The 12,988-nt window shown below is 41.8% G+C and overlaps 1 protein-coding gene across 1 annotated transcript in view; it reads right to left on the bottom strand.

The window, feature by feature from the left end:
- Rnf180 (ring finger protein 180) overlaps positions 1-12,988 on the bottom strand; it is a 167,219-nt gene that overhangs the window by 117,004 nt on the left and 37,227 nt on the right. Inside the window, exons 5-6 of the mRNA XM_032898938.1 lie at positions 10,226-11,185; positions 7,058-7,093 (exon numbers count right to left, since the gene is read on the bottom strand). Coding sequence (XP_032754829.1) covers positions 7,058-7,093; positions 10,226-11,185 — 996 coding nt within the window. The remainder of the gene's footprint in view (positions 1-7,057; positions 7,094-10,225; positions 11,186-12,988) is intronic.

The following is a 12,988-nucleotide window of genomic DNA, read 5'->3' as shown; positions in this document are numbered from 1 at the left end:
GAATAAGAAGTTATTCCTCACAATTCTGGAGGGCGGGAAGTCCAGATCCAGGTAGGGGCCTGTGGTCTGCTAAGGGCCTTCATCCCCCAGGGCAGAAAGTAGAAGGCTGAAAACAAGCTAACCAAATGCGGAGAGAGGAAAAGTGTGTGTGTGTGTGTGTGTGTGTGTGTGTGTGTGTGTGTGTGTGTGTGTGTGTGGTGTGGAGGGAGGAGGGAGGGGAGGGAGGGAGGGGAGGATGAGGGGAGGAGGAGGAAGAGGAGGAAGAGGTCTTGCATGCTTTATGTTAAGTATACTTTCATCCATAACCATCTCTATACCTCCCCCATTGCCTTGGGTCTCCACAGAGAGAATGGTATGCTATTCATTACCGTGGTCTCCACAGTGAGTGGTGTCTTCAACGGAGCAAAACAGCAAGGGAGCATTATTTAAGGGAAGGGAAGGAAGGCTGAAGGCTGAAGAATACAGGTACAGGATGATAAAACCCTCTCCTCAGCCATCAGAAGCGATGAAGTAGGACTTGTGTAATGGAACACACTTTTAATTCCAACAGAGGCAGGAGGATCTGTATGAACTTGGTGGTGGTCATTGCCCAGGCCAGCCAGGGCTACCAAATGAGACTCGGTCTCAAGAAAAGAAGGAAGGGGAGGGTGTAAGTAACTTTTTAAGAATTCTTACATTGTATTTGTTTAGTTCTGTGTGTTCATGTCACCGCACATGTGCAGTAGTCAGAGGACAGCTTACCAAAGTTAGTTTTCTCCTACCCTTTGTGTCCTTGGGACAGAACAGGTTTCCCCACTACCTTTAACCCAGTACCTTTACCTACCGGGTTAGCTCACCAGCTGAACCTTTAGTTGTGGGTATGGGCTATAGAACTAATTTAAGTTCTTTCAGCCTCAGTTTCTCTAGCTGAAGAATGCACATAATTACAGAAATTACGTCATAAAAATGGGGCCAGGCAAGCAACCAGAGCTTCCAGGGACTAAGCCACTACCTAAAGACTATACATGGACTGACCCTGGACTCTGACCTCATAGGTAGCAATGAATATCCTAGTAAGAGCACCAGTGGAAGGGGAAGCCCTGGGTCCTGCTAATACTGAACCCCCAGTGAACTAGACTGTTGGGGAGAGGGGGCAATGGGGGAGGGTGGAGAGGGAATACCCATAAGGAAGGGGGGAGGGGATGTTTGCCCGGAAACCGGAAAGGAATAACACTCGAAATGTATATAAGAAATATTCAAGTTAATAAAAAAAAAAAATGGGGCCAGGATGAAATGAAATGAAAGCACCCAGGAAAGTATCTGTCCTAAAGGAAGGAGAGGGAGGCAGAGCACTGACAAGCTACACCATTATGGACATGTCCCGTTCCTAATGCCTGGAAATTATAATTATTTTTTAGCAACATGCAGTGAGTTAAGGACCTCGAGAGGAGGAGAGTGTCACTCTGGATGATCTGAATGTTCCCATTGTACAGCCAGAACTATGAAAGTGTCTGAGAGGGGGCTGGGCAGATGGCTTAGCAGTTTAGAGTGCCGCTGCTCTTCCAGATGACCAGAGTTCAGTTCCCAGCATTCACATTATCCAGTTCACAACTGCACTGGACTCTAGCTCCAGGGGATGCAACACCCTCTTCTGGCCTCTGTGAGTACCCACACACAAGTGACGGGCAGATGCACACGCATACACACACGTTTAACGTTTTTAGGTGTTAAGAAGTGTCTGCAAGAAGATGCAAATGAAAAACAGAAGATTACAGCACTGTTGTTGCCAGACGAGCCATAAGCCAATGAAGGAAAGCATATAGACACTTTAACAGGCAAGGAAGAGTTCTGCCCCAGGGCTCCACCAATACCTTGACCTCAGCAACACAAGGCTCATTTGCACAATGCTACCTGTAATCACTGTCAATGATAAACCATGCTGTCCTAGGCTGCCACATTTGTGGGAGTTCCTGACAGCAGCAATTGGAAGCCAATGTAAGGATGCTATTGCTTCAACATCAAGAGGGGTGTATTACTACAGTATATATTTGTGTGATGAAGGAGAAACACAGTTTTTTTTTTAATCTGTGAGCTTCATCCTAGAACTCTAGAAGGAAATAACAATTAACAGAGCAGGCCTATATGTACTAATAACCTTAGCCTTGTTTGCTATGCAAGAGCTTGAAGTTTGAATTTTGAGGGATTCCCAACATGTTGGTTGGTAAGTGTAGCTTTAATGGTCCTTAGCTGTGATTAAGGCAGAATGCTTGCTACCCTTTAGGAGTCTGAAGCTTTGGCATGTGCTAAGAAGATGGTGTGTACGTGTCTTTCTCTCATGAAAGCCTTAGGTACTAAGGCTATGAACTTGCTAGGAGCGCAGCACTGCAGACTTGTCACAGCTTGCCTTCAGGGAACTGAGCATCCTAAGACACTCAAGAAGGAAAGGATATTAAGAGCAGAAACCTGGGTTACTGAGGATTTTTGTCCCAACTACTTTCCCCTTCCTCTCCCTCCTCTTCTTTCTCTTCTTCCTCCTCCTCCTCCACTTTGTCTTCTTCCTTTCTTTTCTCTTCTCTGTACAACAGACATAGACTACGACACAAAACTTCAACCAATCAAAATGCAGGGTTGTGGAGCCATGTCCCAGCAGACACAATACAACCCTCCCACCTAAAGTTCACAGATCATTGTGGCTCTAAGATTCAGAGGTTCAGGGAGTTTGCTGTGAGGTTGTGCCCTCTTTCTTATGTGTGTACCCTTTTGCTGTGATAGGTCAAGGCTTTGATTATTTTGGTAAGGTTCTGAATGTAAGGACGTATGGAGAACCTAAGACCAACACTGGCCATTGCTCCTTACAACCAATGGCTAGAAATTGAATTCTGAATTGAAAATTAAATTTAAAAAATCTCTAATTATATTATAATTATTAAATATGAATTATTTAAGGATAAATCTGACAAGAGATGCCAAGTACCTGAACTCTCTGAATTCCAAGGTGCAAAGTCAAAATCAAAACAGTATTAAACGTTAAAAATGTACAATGTAAATAAAAATAAGTCTAACTATTTGTAAGTTCTGAATGCTAAAATCTGCAAACACCAATGAAAATGTAAAAATTGGGGTTGGGGGTGGTTGGGAGGTCTGTTATATTCATGGACTAGAAGAATCCCAGCAAACTCCATGTGGCCCTTGAGTTGATCTCTTGATGTAGCACAGCCTCAATCAAACCAATAGAATTTTTTTTTTGGTGAAGTTTCATCCTAAATTTCCTTTGTGAAACCACAGGAACTAAATTTTAGAAGGAACAACAAGGTTGAGAGAGTCACAGAATCTCACTTCATGAGACGACTGACGATGAAAGGAAGCATGAAGCTTCACTTACGGTGAAGCCTTAACAGAAAAGGGTAACTTTCACAGAACTGAGATGCAGGAGAAAGGGACAAGCAGAACGTTACACACATGTCCAGCTGATTTTCAATAAACCACAAAAGCCGCTTGCATGGAGAAAGGGTGGTGCTTCCAATACGTGGTGCAGAAACAATAGCAACCACCGCTAAAAACAACTCTTTATGCATTAAAAAAAAAACAGTTCAACATAAATCATAATTCTTAATATGAGTATAAAACTTTCAGGAGAAAACATTGGGAAAGAAGTCTTTATAACCTACAGCCGTCTAGAGATTTTGGATATGCAATTACACCCAAAACAGGGGTCATTAAAAACTACATTCAAGAGGCTGGACTTCAAGACACTGAGTTTGCTTTCCGGGGAAATTCTGAAGCCAGAATGGAAGACAACGAGGTTGGGTAAAATAAAATGTATTTTTATCCTATAACTCACATGTCCAGCGTAGGATTCCTACCCAAATGTCTAAAGAATTCTCAAGACTGAACAGGAAAAAATAATAGAATTAAAACACATGTAAAAACCAGAAACAGGCCTTAAATTCCTGATCTTTCCAAGACTTTTAACATAAAAGGGTGTTGAATTTTATCAAATGCTTTCTCAACATTTAATGAGATGATCATGTGATTTTTTTTCCTTTTAGCTTTTTTATATAGTGGATTACATTGATGGATTTCCGTATATTGAACCATCCCTACATCCCTGAGATGAAGCCTCCTTGATCATGATGGGTGATCATTTTGATGTGTCCTTGCATTTTTTTTTTGAGAATTTTATTGATTGTTTTTGCATCAGTGTTCATAAGGTAGATTGCTCTGAAGTTATCTCTTTGTTGGCTCTGTGTGTGGTTTAGATATAAGTGTAATTGTGGCCTCAAACAACGAAATGGGTTGTGTTCCTTCTGTTTCTATTTTGTGAAATAGTTTGGAGATTATTGGTATGAGGTCTTGTATGAAGCTCTAATAGAATTCTGCACTAAACCCATCTGGTCCTAAGCTTTTTTTAGTTGGGAGACTTTTAATGACTGCTTCTATTTCTTTAGGAGTTATGGGACTTTTTTTTAGATGGTTTATCTGATCCTGATTTAACTTTGGTACCTGGTATCTGTAAGGACCCCCACATAAAACCAGATACACTCAGATTAATAGAAGAAAAAGTGGGAAAAGCCTCAAATATGTGGGCACTGGGGAAAATTTCCTGAACAGAACACCAATGGCTTAAGCTCTAAGATCAAGAATTGACAAATGGGACTTCATAAAATTGCAAAGCTTCTGTAAGGCACACAACACTGTCATTAGGAGAAAACAGCAACCAACAGATTGGGAAAAGATCTTTACAAACCCTACATCTAATAGAAGGCTAATATCCAATATATACAAAGAACGCAAGATGTTAGATTACAGAGACTCAAACAATCCTATTAAAAAATGTGGTACAGATCTAAACAAAGAATTCTCAGCTGAGGAATATGGAATGGCTGAACATCCTTAGTCATCAAGGAAATGCAAATCAAAACAACTTTGAGATTCCATCTCATACCAGTCAGAATGGCTAAGATAAAAAGTCAGGTGACAACAGATGCTGGCAAGGATATGGAGAAAGAGGAACACTCCTCCATTGTTGGTGGGATTGCAAACTCATACAACCACTTTGGAAATCAGTCTGAAGGTTCCTTAGAAAATTGGAACATAATACTACTTGAGGACCCAGCTATTCTACTCCTGGGCATATACCCAAAAGATGTTTCAACATATGACAAGGACATATGCTATATTATGTTAATAGCAGCATTATTTGTAATAGCCAGAAGCTAGAAAGAACCCAGATGTCCCTCAACAGAGGAATGGATACAGAAAATGTGGTACAGTTACACAATGGAACACTACTTGGCTATCAAAAACAATGACTTCATGAAATTCATAGGCAAATTGATGGAACTAGAAAATATCATCCTGAGTCAGGTAACCCAATCACAAAAAACACACATGGTATGCACTCATTGATCAGTGGATATTAGTCCCAAAGCTTGAATTACCCAATCCAGACCACATGAAGCTCAAGAAGAAGGACAACCAACGTGTGTATGCTTTAGCCCTTCTTAGAAGGAGGAACAAAAACATTCACAGGAAGAAGTACAAAGACAAAGTTTAGAGCAGACACTGAAGGAAAGACCATCACAGAGACTGCCTCTCCTGGGGATCCAGCCTGCATACAGCCACCAAACCCAGACAATATTGTTGATGCCAAGAAGTGCATGCTGACAGGAGCCTGATACAGCTGTTTCCTGAGAGGCTCTGCCAGAGAATAACCAACACAGAGGCAGATACTCACAACCAACCATTGAACTGAGAATGGGGTCCTCATTGGAGGAGTTAGAGAAAGGATTAAAGGAGCTGAAGGGGCTTGCAACCCCATAAGAACAACAGTACCAGCCAACCAGAGCTCCCAGAGACTAAACCACCATCCAAAGAGTACACATGGATAGACCCATGGCTCCAGATTCAGATGTAGCAGAGGATGGCTTTGTTGAGCACCAATGGAAGAAGAAGCCCTTGGTTCTGCCAAGGTTTGAGCTCCCAGTGTAGGGGAATGTCAGGGCGTGGAGGCAGAAGGGGTACGTGAGGGAGAACACCCTCATAGAAGAAGGGGGACTGTGATGGCATAGGGGGTTTATGGATGGGAAACTGGGAAAGAGAATAACATTTGAAATGTAAATTTAAAAAATCCAATTTAAAAAATTAACAGAAACGTCCTTGTTCTTCGCAGCCCCATCCTATCCAGATGCCAGAGATGCCTAGGGTACAGGGGGCTCTGATCCATGGACTGGTTCCTTAATGATGTTAGGGTCATCTCTTTGGTTGGACTAACGACAAAAGAGCAGCTGGAGAAAAGTCCTTCTAGTTAAGAGAACAGAATCATCACCTGGCCAAGCGACCACTCACAGGCAGGAGGAGCCCCTTCTCAGAATGTCGACTCACCTTAAACCCTGCTAAAGAGATAGGTGGAAAAATGATCCCTTTAATGAGGTACTTTTCCTTCTCTACCCTCAGCGCAGCCCGTCAGAGCCAGAGACGTGCAGCTTCAAAGGTCTTGCCAGTTTTCTGAATTAGTCAGGGAAACGAGTAGCCTAATTTCCTGTTCTCCATCAACCTTCTCCAAGCACGGCTTCCCTAACCCTTTTGGCTTTTCCTTCTTTCCTCTCTTCTCTTCATCTGTGCTGAAACTTACCGCTTACCTACCTCAAATAAATTATCCTCAAGCTTATGGAGAAATGTACAAATGGACATTTTTTGAACACATTTGAAGAAGATGCCACTCAGTTGTTGAATACAATTACTGATAATTGGCTATAGTTTCTCTTTCATACTGATCTTACTTATCTTTATACTAAGACTTTTAGTAACATGTTAATACTGCTAATGCTTTCTAACATGGTATTCATATAAAAACTAAGCACATGAGATCAGGCGCAGGCACATTACAACCAAAGCATGACACCAGTAAACATAGTTTTGGAGTGACTGACACAGAAAGAGTTAACGAACACCAGCTGCCCGCTGGCGTCAAGGATGCACAGATGTGAGAAATCCCATCCTAGGGCTGTTCAGAACACTGCGCAGTCACCCTGGGAAACCAGCTGACGGTTTCTTGTATAACTGAATATGTACTTACCATGTGATCCAGCAATCCCACTCCTGAGTATTTACCCTAGAAAAAAACACAAATTTATTCAAAGTTATGTAGATCGATGTTTATATGAGTTCTGCTCATACACGGCTAACGCCTGAGGCAATCTACTCATTGTTTTATGCCATAGAAATAAATCATGGCTCACTCGCAGAATGGAATACTATTGAGCAGTGAAAGGAACGCGCTATATGTAGAGATTCCTGGATAAATTGGTGAAGGCTTGCTTAGTAAACAACGTCAGTCTCCAGAGCTCAGGCTTTGTGATTCTACTTCCACATCATGTTTTGTAGCTTTATTGGTAGTTAAAACAGATGAGTGGATTAGTGATCCTGGTGGATTAAGGATGGGTGAAGGCACGCAGGACAAAGGAGTCCTCTGAATTCCCACCGCCTGGGAGTGAGAGGAACCTAAATGCACATTTCCACTATAGACCTGTACGCCTGGAGTAAGCACATCTTTAACACGTGATGACGAAGAAGGAAGAAGTTGTGTGTGTTTGGAAGGACATTTGGTAGCTGGCTGCATAGAGCACAGTGTATGCTGTCCCCAAAGATGATGTCAATACGCGCTGTGGAACAGAGCAGCATTTTATCCAATCAGCTGCAGTTTCTCTCTTGAAAGCAGTATTCTATCTTCGGACTTTAAGATTTTTGGCAAAATATTAGCACTGTTTCTATCATGGTATGTGCTATGAAAATATTCCTAGTTTAAACAGTGCTCCACTTAACATGTCAAATGACAGAAGTTAAGTTTTCCTAACCAGTTGTTTGAAAGTCTGACAAACATCATTGATAAGATTTCAACAATAAAAAACCAAAACACTGGTGAGAAAAACTGAAGAGGAATATGAAAAAGTGGCGAATTCACAGACAGGGAGAGCGACTGTCTGTGAGTCAATAGAGGGGTGCACAGGGTCAGCGTAGTCCTACTACAGTCTGCAAAACCTCAGTAGCAAAATTAATAACCTCCCTGGAAAGTGAGTGTTCTCTAGTTCAATTAATAAACACTTACTTAAAGTTGTAACTACTAATAATGATAACCATTATGTTTCTGTGTGAGACTTTCTAATTAAAAAATGAAAAGAGGAAAGGGGAGAATGTGGGCCCAGGACCTGGCCAGAGGTAGTAAAGCCAGCCAGTAAGGCCAAGTCCTTGGGTTCCTCCCCCCACAGCAAAGAAGGAAGACGTAGTTGTTTGTATGGACGTCACGGCTCAGGCCTTGCCACCTAGAGCAGGCATTTGATTAATGTGCATGGAACGCATCTTCATTAAACTTAGATGATTTGTCAAACTGTGCTATTATTTTATCTCGGATATTAGCTCTTGTTAGTATCTGTTTTTCTGTTTCAATCAGCAAGACACACTTTGTGAAGTGATCATTATCTCTGGCTCTGACAATGGTACGTGTGCATCATAAACTCAAGAGTTTTCTGCTTCACATATACTGGGCACTTGCCTGTCTGTAGCACTGTCTATCTGTGAAGTCTGTTAGGATCCTCTCTGTTAGTCTATGCTGACAGGTAGCATGTCTGACTCAGAGTCCTCAGTTCTGATGAATCGGCTAAGCATACTAGCCAAAGTGTGTGTGTGTGTGTGTGTGTGTGTGTGTGTGTGTGTGTGTGTGTGTGTGTATATGTGTGTGTATGTGTGTGTATGTGTGTGTGTATGTGTGTGTATGTGTGTGTGTATGTGTGTGTATATGTGTGTATATGTGTGTGTATGTGTGCGTGTGTATGTGTGTGTGTGCATGTGTGTGTATGAATAGAAATAATTTCATCTATCAAAAAATTCAATACCTTACTCTGTACTTGCTTCTCTCTACACTTAACACTTTATGTTACAAATACTTAATGATATATCTGAGATTTTCAGAAGAATAAATTATTTCCCAAAAGTACAGTATCATTTACATATATCATTGGTTACATAGTGAATCAAATTTTCACAATTTTTACTTGCTGAAGAATTATTTCAGAGCCATTCACATTATTCTGAAGATACTCTTTCTGAAGGATGACCGTCTCTAATTCACTTAGATATAAATAAAGTTCTCTATAAACACTTAATTTTATAGCTTCACAGGATCTTACCGTGGGCAATAATACGAAATCATACCCATATCTGTAGTGCATGCGTGGCTGTCATTTACAAGTAATCCCAACTGGGATGTTCTTACTAGCAACAAGTCAAAAAAGCAACAGACGATGCCTATAATTACACTATGTAACTAAAGAAGAAAGCCCGACTTACTTGGTCTCAAGTACTCACCACAGTAGTTTTATTGACTCTATGAATAGAATCATAATGAGTTCACCTGAACAGCTTCAGTTTTATTTTAATTCTTAGACTGTTGTTAATATAGAACACACTAATAAGAACTGCCTACCATCTGTGACTAACACACAAACAGCAAAAGTAATCTTCACAAAAAGTTTTATACTGGCTTCTAAACTTACAAATTCTACAGCTTGTCATCCATTGACTTTAATTAGTTTCCACAGGAGATAAATCTTGTTATTTGCTTTCATACAGAAAAGTAGGATAATACAGTGAGGGACACACAAGTAGTTCAAATTCTAGAGAATCACGCTCTGTTACAGGATCTGAGTCTGAGTCAAGTCCCCTTCAGATGTGTGTCCACATTCAGTAGTTACTCATGCCCTGACCAGGTGAGCGTATGAATGCAGTGTCTTGAATATTAAATTAAAACAAATGCCATACAAAGTGAATGAACTGTTATCAGATTAGAATTGGAAAGGCACACTTTTTTAAAAAAAAAAAAAAACTCAACCTGAAATAAAACCACAGCAAAGCAGTCTAAATATTAAAATACTTGTGACAAATCAACCAGTCTCAATGCCATAAGGTAAGTAGCTTCTAATATATTAGTCGAATTGGGGAAAGCTGCATGGGGGCTCTATATGAATCACAGAAGGACTACTCATCCTATACATATGTGAAACACGGAAGCAGGGCTTATTCCAAACATATACACCATGCCAGGGGTAAGAGGGGTGCACGATTAGTACGTGTACGCAGAGCAACGCATCATCTCATAACTTAAAGGTAAGATCTAATTCACATTCACCTGCTCTGAAACCCCAGTGCTTATGAACACTGTTTCTTGCTAAATTGATTTCAAAGCACTTACCTGCTTCTGTAGCCATCGCTCACGCCGCCGCTGCTGCCTTCTCAGAGTCCTCAACTTGTTCCTCTCTCTGTTGTTCAGCCTGTGGTTAATGGTGCCCAAGGGGAAGCTGGCTGAGCGCAAGAAGTCCAGAGGGGAGAGGTGTTCTTCTTGGTCCGAGGTCTCCAGCACGCTCCTCCCCGCTGAGGGCAGATCCATCAGAAATGGCAGGCTGTTAGCATGAGCATGATCTGAGTAGACTGAAGAAGCTTCTAGGCCACACTGGAATTCTCTTCCCCTTTGTGCCTGGGTCTCGTGGGGGGCCACCGACAGTCTGTGCAGTAGCATACTGGGATCAAAGCTAGGCGGGTTTTGAAAGGAGCAGTTACTTTTACTACATGGTAAAGCCAAGCCTGAAAGGTCAATGGGCCCTGTTTCATTTACCCTGGGATAGGCAGCAGGCTTACTGTGGATCTCATACAAAGTGGGCAATAAAATCAGCTTCTCACTGATGTTCAGGTCCAAGCTGTGTGACTTTCTGTGAGATGCTCTTGAAGTGCACCTGCCGGTGTCAGGCTGAGGAACAAAAGGCTGGCATTTTGGGTCGGATGCTTTGAAAAGCAGTTTTTCATTCTTCATCTCAAAATACGTCGCTCTCACCTCCAGGCAGAGTGCTTCTGTGAGTCTTCCAAGGCCGCTATTGTTTCGGGCCATGCTTAAAAGCCTGTGGCTTCTCGTTTTGGAGACACCACCTGTCAGCAGAGTTTCCTTGTCACGACCTGACGGGACCCCGGGATGTGGCAAACATTTCGGCGCTGGTCTCGTTAGTCTGCCTGCCTGTGTCGCTTGATGTTCAGTCCGGCTCTTGCAGAGATGTACAGCTGCAAGCTGGCCACAGGAACATTTTGGAGTGCTGACAAAATTAAAGCCCCCTAATCGGGCCCCACAGAAAGGACAATTCAGTTTCCCAACTGTCCACTGGGCCTACAGGTAGTAAAGGGAAATAAAGACAATGCTTTCATTGTAAAGTGACCAGAGAATGAGGAGAGAGAGAGAGAGAGAGAGAGAGAGAGAGAGAGAGAGAGAGAGAGAGAGAGAGAGAGGATCACATGAACATTTCTGTTACTGAAAAGGCTAGCTCTCTGTTTTCTGATTAGTAGACAGAACGGCAAACAAGGTTTCCAGTAAACAGAGATAAGCAAACTGCTACAACTTTCTAGAATGATACATGCTAGAAATCCTAGCTCCACAACCAGGAATTCCTAAAGAAAGTCTGTGAACAATAGGCTGAATACAGATACAGTGTGGACTAACAGGAAGGAAAAATACTCCATGGATCCAGGAAGCAAATCAGTCTACAGAGCTTCATTTGCAAGTAAAATCCCACAGAAAAGTGTCTGTTGGATTCGCTTTTGCATGCCAAGCACAGGGGTAGGGGTGGGGGTGGGAGAGGATGGGGTAGAGGGGGGGGACTTGGGGAGGACACGATTTTATCAGCCAACAGAATGAAGAGCCCCCTGGTCTTCTACATACAACCTCGAGGAATCGCTCGCCAGCTCAGAGTATCATTTCCATACTCGGATTAGAAATTAATGAACTGTTTTTAAAATTGTCACGAAAGACAGTGAGTTCTGTGTAGGGTTGTAATCTATTCTATGAAGTTCAGGACACTTGGAAGCAGGATGCCTGCATGCTTCCAGGAAATCGAAATCTAAGCACAGATTCAAGTGAGAGTCACTGCGTGGCACTTTTAAACAAAAACATAAGCTACTCAGTGGAGAAATTTAACTGTAGTTTTTCAAAGGTCAGATTACTTATACTTTTCCAAGACAAGTATTTAACAATGCAAAAATAATCTCTCTTCCTCTCTCTCTCTCTCCTCCTCCTCCTCTCCTGGCTTGACACGATAAAAAAAAAAAAAAAACAACAATGCAAAAATAAAATACCTAAAACCTGCAGTCAAACAAGAGAGTTCTTTTTCTGACACTGTTACATTCAATATTACTTAAAGCAGAACATTTCCATTTTCATTACTGCAGAAGAGACATTAATTATCCAGCTTACTTTAAACGTGTTCGTATGATGAATGCATAAAGCTATTTCACTCACTTGATGTAACAGGTACTATGCTGGGTACAAAGGACATAGTACCTAGCAAAGAGTAAAATTTTCTGGTTTTAGGGTGTTCACATTCTGTTGGAGACCTTTAGAGGTTAAAAAAAAAAGGGCAAACTGAACTGTAGGTACACTTGACTGTGTGTGTGTGTGTGTGTGTGTGTGTATGCATGTGTGTGTCTGTGTGTATGTATATGTATGTGAGCATGTATTTGTGTGTGTGCATGTGTCTGTACATGTGCATGTGTCTGTGTGTATGTGTGCATGTGTGTTTATGTGTATGTGTGTGTATGTGCATGTGTATGTGCGCATGTATTTGTGTGTATGTATGCACGTGTATGCATGTGTGCCTGATGATATATTTGTGTGTATCCTCATGCATATTCACCAGTGCTACGTAATACCGTGTGCATGAGTCTGCATAAATACGAATATAAAGCAGAGGGGAGAGAAAGGCAGTGAGAAGATGGACAGTGGTTGCCAGTTGCTAGGCAATGTCTCACTGAAAACAAAGAGCAACAGAAATGGAACAAACCAGGTTAGTGCCTGGAAGCACATTTAGAGGCTGGAAATATCAGGTGCACACAGAGTCGCACAGAGAAGTACTGACATGCCCCAGAAAGAGCGGACAAGCAGGTAAGTGTAACCAAGAGAAATAGAACCTTTACTCGT

Source organism: Rattus rattus, chromosome 3 (assembly GCF_011064425.1).
Source record: "Rattus rattus isolate New Zealand chromosome 3, Rrattus_CSIRO_v1, whole genome shotgun sequence".
Taxonomy (NCBI): Eukaryota; Metazoa; Chordata; class Mammalia; order Rodentia; family Muridae; genus Rattus; species Rattus rattus.
The sequence above is the reverse complement of the archived record's forward strand: the minus strand, read 5'-3'. Positions and strand labels throughout refer to the sequence as shown.